The sequence below is a fragment of the Polyodon spathula genome, chromosome 2, assembly GCF_017654505.1.
Source record: "Polyodon spathula isolate WHYD16114869_AA chromosome 2, ASM1765450v1, whole genome shotgun sequence".
NCBI classification, from domain to species: domain Eukaryota; kingdom Metazoa; phylum Chordata; class Actinopteri; order Acipenseriformes; family Polyodontidae; genus Polyodon; species Polyodon spathula.
Window position 1 is genome coordinate 6,304,239 of NC_054535.1, and position 9,497 is coordinate 6,313,735.

Below are 9,497 nucleotides of genomic sequence, written 5' to 3' on the forward strand. Positions count from 1 at the left end.
TGTGCTACTGATGAACAGAAAAAAGGGGAATGGATAGGACTGTTTACTTGTAAAATCTAATGTTAATGGTGAGGCTTTGTAGTATAGTCAGGTTAGAGTCTACTCACTTACTTTACTGGTACTGTTCCCTGAAGCTGTATCATTATGGGCCAATCGATTTCAAACAGGGACCATACAGTATTTCAGAAACATTAACACACACGTCATACCACCTACTTCTACTTTAAAGCACTACTCGTGTCCACCTGTCCATTTTGCAAACCAGTCTATCAGAAGTATGATTCCCTTTACATTCCAAGATGCTTTGCCCAAAAAATAGCCATGTGTCTATTTAATTCTGCCTTTCCTCTCCGATAGTGTGGGGTCTGCAAGGGACATCTAGGTGATACAACCACAGGGACGGATGTCAGGATTCGCAATGGTATTCTCAACTGTAACGAGTGTTACATCAGATTCCGAAGTGAGTACTGCTCTACTAAGTACTGTGCTGTGCTAATAGCTTTCATTCAAAGGGGTTCCCCATTCAGAGGGCAGCTACAGGAGCCACCCCCACAACCCCCCCCCCCCCCCCCCCCCCCCCCCCCCCCCCCCATAACCGTTGGCATTCTTACTGAGGATACCACAACAATTCCATGTACAGAAAGTGTTTAAAATGCCCCCTTTTGTTATAAAGTGGAACACAGTGTTAGTCTGGGCATTGGAAATGAAGATGATAAATGTACAATAGCACTGACTGCAAGATTGTAAGTGTTGCATTTGAAAGAATCTTAAACACAAACTGCAGGAATTATTAGACCGAGCCCCCAGCTCCAGCTTTCTATCAAGCATGTCTGAAATACAGTGTATGATATGCAGATGCAGATTGTCTGACTTGTTGAGGCCTAGCACAGACTGTATTCCTACAGTCAGTCAGCTGAGTTTTGTATTCAGCGATGACAAGGTGTTCTATTGGAATGGTGACAGAGAGTACGTTTAAAGAGAGGCTTATTGTATTGTGCTAAAGGGGAGCACGCTGTGCTGTAAGGAAATCCCTGTGATACTATGTTTGTTTTTTTGTTTTTTTAAACTAGCTGCTGGGCAGCCCACAACATTGTGACATCATCAGCTTGAAACCGGTCGACAGGAAGAGTGACTGAGAAGACTTCTCTTGTTGACAGCTGTACCAGACCTTTCCTTGTGGAAATACTTCTGTCACATTTCATAACCTGCCTTTGTATTTTCTGACAGCTAATAGCTGACCTCCAAGCTAGACTTAATCATGACAAGCATAATATTTCAGAATATTATGCTTGACATAATACTTCAAGTGTTGAGTATTCTCTACTAAAATCAACATATGTATCTACTGTTATATGACTTGTATGCACTAGTTACTTGGTCTATATACAATAATATTGGAACTTGAAGATGCAATAATTATATATTACCTATCTTATATTTAAGATAACGCATAGTCATAAATATGTACATTTTAATCGGGCAAACTAAAAGTGAAGAGAATTCTTGTTGAATTTATTAGTCCAACTTGAAGTATTTCACATTTTATGAAAACACTGGCCAAAAAAACTGTAATATGCTAATGGTAGAAAAAAGAAACATTGAAAGTTTCAGTGAGAGTAAAAGGTATACAGCAATGCTGGTTGAGTAATTATTGCACCTTTAGTTAATCAAATTGTTTGTTACTCGCTGCCATTCAGAAAACCATTCATTTTGACACTCCAATCATGTTATATTAACAAAGCCAGCCTGTCTGGTTTGATATTGGTTGACGAGGACGAAGTTAGAATTGGTAAAGCATCTGCAGTTTCAATACTGCAACTCTGGTATGAAAAGTGTGGCCAACATAAGTGAGGATGTCAAAAACAGTTTAAACGTTTCTAACGTCAAAAATATATTGTAATAATAAAAGAAAAAAGAGCTGTCTTTTTGTTCGGGAAGTTAACGACTTGCCATTGAAATGTAAATTTGTATTGCTGCTGAAATTTCTAATTTCATTTAATTAACTAAATATTATCCTTTGTTTCCAAATATAGTATTTACGATTTTTTTTAGTTGGAGCACTTAGCTTAGGCTTCAACTTTACTGTTCTGTTTCCCAGAGGTGATTTCTAGTCTCCAAATCATTTTGGACAGTACCTGTTATTTTGAACCAATTTAAGTATTTAATCTGCCTTAAAATATAATATTGCTTATGTTAAAAAAAAAAAAAAAAAAAAAAAAAAAAACATTTTTATTTTTGTGCACACACAAATATATTTCCATGGTTATTTTACGTGTCAAAGCTGGTAAATATATATTTTTTCGTTTTCTTTAAGCAATAGATTTCTAAGTTAGCAATAATGTAATGCATTTACACAGTAGGGAGAGGATTTGCATGCTTGCAGTGTTCATGCAGAGATGTATTGGAATGTTTGTTTGGCTTTTTGTTTGGGTGTGTTTTCGAACCATTGTTGGTGTTTCGTGTTTTCGAACCATTGTTGGTGTGTTTTTTTGGGTTTTTTTTTGTCTGTTTGTTTTTTGTAATTTGTAGCTTTTTTTGTTAGAACATCATCCTTGAGATTTTATTGCATTAAACTTGTGCCTTAGAAAATGCAAGCGGTTGCACACAAAGTGGAAAGTTGGGTCTAGAGCAAACCCAAAGACCATGGCTTCAGGTCAAGTAAGCAATTGAGCAGGGCTGCAGTCTGGAAGAAATTTAAAATGTTACAACGCTGTCATAGACTATGATACATTACTGCACCCAGCATGTGACATTTACCACTTTTGAAACAAATGTTTATAACAAAATGAATTCCTACATTGCTTGTACAGCTTATCATTGTGTGGAAAATGATTACATGTTACTTTGTATGTAATAGCACATCCTGTATTTGTTTCATAGCCCCATTTGTATGCTTTCTAATTGTTTTGTGAATGCATTTGAATTCATGATATATATATATATATATATATATATATATATATATATATATATATATATATATATATATATATAATTTGTTTGTTTGTAAACTCTGAAGCACAGTTTTATCAGCATTTAATAATCAACCACAGTCCATGCAGTATGTGATCCACCAGCATAGAACGCTGTTGAGTGCTGTGAAGCCTGTAGCTGCCAACACAGAGTCCATGCCTTGCTGAGGATATTCTGCTGAGACTCTGTTCAATCTAGGTATACGTCCCTGTCTGGATTATGCCAAGTTTAGCAGAAGCAACATTACAGTGGTGGTTATGTTAAGCATTGTTTCTTTCTATTTTCTGTAACTTGCAGTAAGATTGCATTTGGTTTACAGTATATATCTAGCTACCCACTCTCATGTTTGTTTCCATCCTTAGCATGTGTATTTCGCTAGAATAAAGGTATGAAGGGAATAGGGGAGTCCATCGATGATGAACCAGACAAAGACCCAGCCCATTGTATGGGGTCTAATGTCGAAAACCATAATGATACCTGTGTTCAAGTTCTATATTTATTGTGATATTCCTCTAAAAAACAATTGATTTAAAAAAATGGATTTTATAGTAAATGTATGTTTATAAATAAAATGTTTAAAATTTGCATTAATACAATTCACGACTTGCATTTGTTTTAGAATTGTAGTAAATAGGACTGTAAATGATTATTTTTTGTTAATGTATAATAGCTAAAAACAAACAAACAAACAAACTAAAAAGACAGTGGAACAAATATGCTTATTTTGGGATGTCAAGCTGTGGGCAGTTGCATGGAGATCCTGTTATTCATAGGCAGGTTTCATTTCCAGCAATGGTCCAAAAACCTCAGGCTCGGTCAAAATGCTAGGCAATCATGAAGCATAAGAACATGCAGCGTTCTACATGTCCTTTATGCATCATTTAAAGTGAGAGACTTGGAATGATATGGGTCAGTTAGCCCTTCCCTAACCAAGTCCTTCAAGCAGGTTTTGGTAACAGACATTTTATATTATTGAACTCGCTGCAGTATCATGAGAAACCGGTAATTGCTGTAAAACTATTTCGCTAATTTCCTTCAAGGGCCATTTTTGCTGCAATAAATGTGTAACCATACTTGCTGAAGAAGCCCAACGTGTACAAACATAACCATACCCAAGCTTTTGCAGTGGAACCCTACATGTTGTCCAGTTCTAATGCTTCCCTTCCCTTGTACACAATAGTCCTGTCTGCGCAGATGTATCAGACTGGTCTTCCAGTAGTTAAAGCATTCAAACGAAGAACCTTGTGCACTGCAAGATTTGTTAAGTATTGATTTCCATTTAAATTTCTGTGCTTGAAACAATGTCCTGTGTTCCTTTACAAGAGTTATATTAACCTCTCTGTAGGTGTAGTCGCGACAGACAGCCGCAATGTTCGAGACAAAATGAAAACGTTAGGTTTCTTTGCTTAACCTGGTTACCTGAAAGAGAAGACGACCACCAACAACATCATGTATGGGATGTATGGGATCGCTGAGATCTGTATACCAGAGCTGCCGATAGGCCCCTTCCTGGGATGATACACTCTGTTCCGCCCACAGAGAGATTAAAACCGTCCTCCTGAGGAAGCCATTTGTCGTCTTCTGTCAAACCTATGAGGGCGACCGATGCAACCTCGCGGTTGGTGGTCATCTTCTCTTTTAGAAAACCAGAGTTATGGAAAATAACCTAATGTTCCCTTTCAATTCAAAGACGACCACCAGCAACATTATGTATGGAATAATGTATACCAGAGAGACAGGTACTTCAACTCTATGGAGTATATGGGCTCAAACGGGGCCTTCTTGAGAGCCTCCAGTACAATTTCAAGGCTTTTTTGGAGAACAGTCCTCCTGGGAGGGGACCTTTAAGAAATCGGGTAGCCAAGAAATGCGCACCCGGAGACACCGAATCTACAGGAGCATGGCATGCAGAAAAAGCTGCCTAGTACACCTTCAAAGTGGAAGGTGACCTACCAGCATCAAGCAGTTCTTGTAGAAACTGTAAGATAACTGGCATAGGGCAAGAGATTGGGTCATGACTTCTAGCCAGACACCAAGTCTGGAAATACCTCCACTTATAGGTGTACAAAGACCTACTGGACTCTGCCCAATCATTCTGCAACCCCGGGGACCATAGGCCACCTTGGTGGTGGCCATACGCCATTTCTTTCATGTTGTCCATCCGGATCAACACATGTGTACCCCGCAGCACCGGAAGGAAGTGGTGGAGAGCAAGGGAGACTACAGCGTGTTTATGTGCGGGGATGTCCAGCGGTCTGGCCAGGATCAGCGTACTCTTCTTTCTTCCCAGACCGCCCCCCTAACCCAAGTTGGAGGCGTCTTGTGGTGATTTAACACTATTTCCATCCACACACGTTCGTGCAGGTGAGAGGTCGTCCTCCACCAGCGTAAGGCTGCCAGTGTCTGTCACGTTTGGTATTTAGGTAGAACGCATTGATCCACACTTCTAGCCGGCGCATGCAAAGTAGACCCAGCTGAATGGCCGATATGGCTGTGGCCATCAGACCCAGCAGTTTCTGGCACAATAGGAGACTTGACCTGCGATCCCTGTCGAAACAGGGAGAGGCAACCCTGGTGTGGCAGGCTGGCGAGTGGAAAGAGGCCCAGAGACAGACTGCAGTTCAAAAAAATAACTATTTTATTATAAATAAACACAAAATAAACGTGCACAAGGGCAAAAACAAAGCAATTTAAACACAAAGAAAGACAAAAAGCAAAACTTACAAAAAAAACAATTTCCAGGCTGGGCAATGCTTTCACTGGATTCAAACTTTCCAAACAACCAAAAAAAAAAAAAAACCCCAACCTGCTTCCTCAGCTCCCTCTCTCCAAATGAGAAGCAGAGGCCTCCTTTTATATCAGGTGGCTGGGCGCTGATTGATCGTTAATCAACCTAATCAACTAATCAACCCCAGCCACCTGAACATAATAAACCCAGGCAGGTAGGGGAAGTTAACCCCATCCCTGCCAATTTAAAGGGTACATCTGGGTAGCTGCAACTTTGTCTGACAGGTATGCACGCATCATACTGGATTCCAGCCAGCGCCCCAAGTACGTTGTGCACTGCACTGGTGTAAGCTGACACTTTGCATCGTTGAGGAGGCCCACTTGCTCAGTCGCAACCATTGTGTGGGCCACTGCTCCCTCTTGCAACTGGGAACAGATCAACCAGGTAAACCATCAAGGTAGTTTATTACTCTGATCCCCTGTAGTCACAGGATAGTGTCCACGCACTTTGAAAATGTACAAGGAGCTAGGGAGAGGCCGAATGGCAGCATAGCAAACTCATAAACACTTCCCTGAAAAGAGAAGTGAAGATACTTCCTGTGCTCTGGACAAATGGGAACATGAAAGTATGTGTCCCGTAAGTCCACAGTGGTGAACCAGTTGCCCAGCCAGACAGACTGGAGAATGTGACAGGGAGTCAGCATCTGGAACCTTCTCTCTTTGAAGAACCTGTTGAGGAGCCTTGTCTAGGATGGGGCAAAAGCCGCCACCGTTTTTGGACACCAGAAAATACCTTGAGTAGTACCCCTCTCCATAGGAGGTGGGGTCTATGAGACTAAAGTACTGAGGCCTAGAGAGAGTCTGTTATGAATGTATTTATGATACTTCGAAAGGGAGGAGGTCCCAAGTGGAGCTTAAGCATGTAACCGTTGTGCACTGTGGCGAGCACCCAGGAGTGCGGGGTACAAGCATGCCAGTTCTGCAGCTGTTGTGCCAAAAAGGGTGTCTGAGGCCGACAGCCTTCCATGCCCTGTCTGCTGAGGTTGCAGCGGAGCAGTTTGGGGTGGCTATCTGGGGCGTTGGCCCTGGAAACGCCTCCTCGGACACTGGTGTGTGGGCTGGCCATGTCCTGTGTTCCCTCTGCCTGCCCAGTGGGCCTGGTTATTCACTGCTGCTGTGCCCTGTAGGCGATGCCTTAGGTCACCCAGCGGAGCAGTGGGGATCGACCTGCCCATGCGGGAGCATGGGGAGGGAGCAACGCGGCCACCTGCTGGGACACCTCACATTCCCAGTGGGATCTCTGCAAGATCTCCTTCACGGCTGGCCCAAGGTGTGTCCCGGGGATAGAGGCACGTCTAACAGAAAAGCCTTATCTGCATCAGGGACCCTGGATTGCGACAACCACAGCTGTCTGCGAGCCACAATCAAGCTAGCCAGGCTCCAGCCATGAGCTAGCGATTGGAGTCCGGAGATCTGCAGCAGCATGCCGGACAGGAGACGTAACTCCATGGCCACTGACTCAGGGAGTGTGGCCTCATGCAGTACACCATCCATATAGGCTGTCAGTATGCTCGTTGTGTTTCACAGGTGATTTTCCTGCGCTTCTGCTGCATACGCCTGCTTGAGGTGCATTTCTGTGACCCAGCACTGAGGGTTCGGGCATGTCGGGTCTCTAGCCAACCCACCCACTGGCGGGGCCTTAACCAGGGCAGTGATGGTGGATTCTACTGGGAGGAAGGCCCATTTTTTTCGGCACCTTCTACAGAGGCAATCAGTGCGGCCTGCTTCAGCACACTAGAACCTGAAGCCGGATGATCTCAGGAGGAGCATACCTTCTCCATGAAGTCCGGGAATGCCGGGAACTTTTGAGGACTTCTTTCGCTGGCGTCCAGTGAACCTGAAGAAAAGCTGCAGTACATCCCATCAGTGCCGAAACTAAGCTAGACAACGGGCGAGCGCTGACTTCCGAGGCTTGAAGACAGGTTCTTCCTCAGCAGGGGGTTCGAGTTCGAGGCGGTCCCACAGAGGCCGCTATAGAAAGTGTGTCCTCTTGCACCAGCTGGGACACCTCTTTCCATCCAGGGCAGGTATGACAATTGGGGCTGGGACTGCGGCCAGGGCCGCAGGTGCCTGTTTGGCCAAGAGCTCCAGGACCTGGGCCATCTGGGCTTTGAGGTCCATAATGTCCCTCCCCTGCTTCGAACGCTTCACCCTTCTCGTCTGTGGAGATGGGGAACGACTACAGTGGGCCTGCGCGTTGGGAATGTCCAGCAGGAGGTCCTGGGACAGTTCATGGAGGGGTGGCTCTGGGCTCCAAGAACTGCCGATGGTCCGTCCACCGAGGATGCAGAATTCACTCTCGTGACCCTCTCCAACCTATTCTCCTTCACCCAGGGCTGAAAAGCCGCACAGATACTGCAGGCCATTTCCCTCTTGAATCCCTCTTGGCATTTTGGACACCCAAGCACCACGCACAGAGGGTATACTTATCCTCCTGCAGGATATTTGCCTTGCAGGCCGTACAGTGGTGGAACCCCGACTTTCCTGACATTAGTTTGGTGTTCAGCATCGGCTGTGCACTGATCACCTCTTGCATTGGCTGTAACAAGCACTGATTAGATTAGTGTGGCGGCATGCATTCACCCACTAGCGCTGTAGCAGAGGGCACCAAATACAATGTGCATCATGCTTTCCGAGCACCGTGCACACCGTATGCCTGTGCACAAGTGTATTAGTCGTCATTGTGCATACCGAGCACTGTTCGCACTGAGTACTGTGTAGCACTGTGCGTTCTTGCACTAGCGTTGTAGCAATGGGCACCAAGCTCTGTGCACCATGTGTACCGAACACCATGCGGCGCTGTGTCTGTGCACTGACGTTGTAGCGCTGGCCACCGTGTGCCGAGATACAGAAGTACAAAGGGTTATGCAAGCACTGTGGTACCGAAGCACCAGGGGGCAGCTACGCAACTGTCCCTACCCTAACCGTGTGGTCACACACCTGGTCAGCGCATAGCAAACACCAGTGAGACACAAGAGCCGAAGCCGCGGCGGGCAAGTCATAAGCAGACCGCGAAAACTGTGATAGAAATAGATAGGGGAGAGCACACTGTATACAAGGCAAGACTCAGAGGTGGGCAGGCCATCACAGCGAGGCCTACTTGACAGCGGGGACGCGGCAAGGCCTAGCCCCGTGGAGGAACTGTGCACTCTAAAGAAATAAATAAACAACCACTTGCGAAGATGACTGCACAGGCAATTGCTCACACACGACAGACAGATAACAAAGAGTGGCCTACCACACAAGCGAGGAGGCTGCTGAAAGACAGGAAGTCGAAAGCCTCTGTCTTTCAGAGTCATTGATTCCGGGAAAGCGGCGAGCCAGCTTTCAGCACAAATGCAAGGGAAGTACAATCGACTCGAGAAGCTCTTTTCTATCAACAAGCTCAGCTCAACACAGAGGTCTTACCATACCATCTTGAGAAGGAAAAAGAGAAATGGCTTCGCCAGGATGACGGTTTTAATCCCTCAGTGGGTGGGACTCAGTGCGTCATCCCAGGAAGGGGCCTATCGGCAGCTCTGATATAGAGAGCTCAGAAATTTACCTACCCAATGGGCAGGCATATCCCATACATAATGTCATTGGTAGTCATCTTTGAGTTGAAAAGGAACCACATTTAAGGGTTTTAACACCGTTTCTGCAAAAATAGGAATGAGAGCTCTCTGAAGGGTTGACACCTGGAGGATATTTTGCGTTTTAATTGGGCTAATTTATAATACCTGTTGAAATCCTTGAAG

At 44.6% G+C, this 9,497-nt stretch overlaps 1 protein-coding gene across 7 annotated transcripts in view; it reads left to right on the forward strand.

The window, feature by feature from the left end:
• Positions 1–3,560, forward strand: part of LOC121329510 (LIM and calponin homology domains-containing protein 1-like) — a 125,810-nt gene extending 122,250 nt beyond the window's left edge. For all 7 annotated transcript variants that reach the window (XM_041275104.1, XM_041275120.1, XM_041275111.1 and 4 more), the window contains 2 exons: positions 358–460; positions 1,071–3,560. In XM_041275104.1, coding sequence (XP_041131038.1) covers positions 358–460; positions 1,071–1,096 — 129 coding nt within the window. In that variant the 3' untranslated portion in view covers positions 1,097–3,560. The remainder of the gene's footprint in view (positions 1–357; positions 461–1,070) is intronic.
• The last annotated feature ends 5,937 nt before the right edge of the window (positions 3,561–9,497 follow it).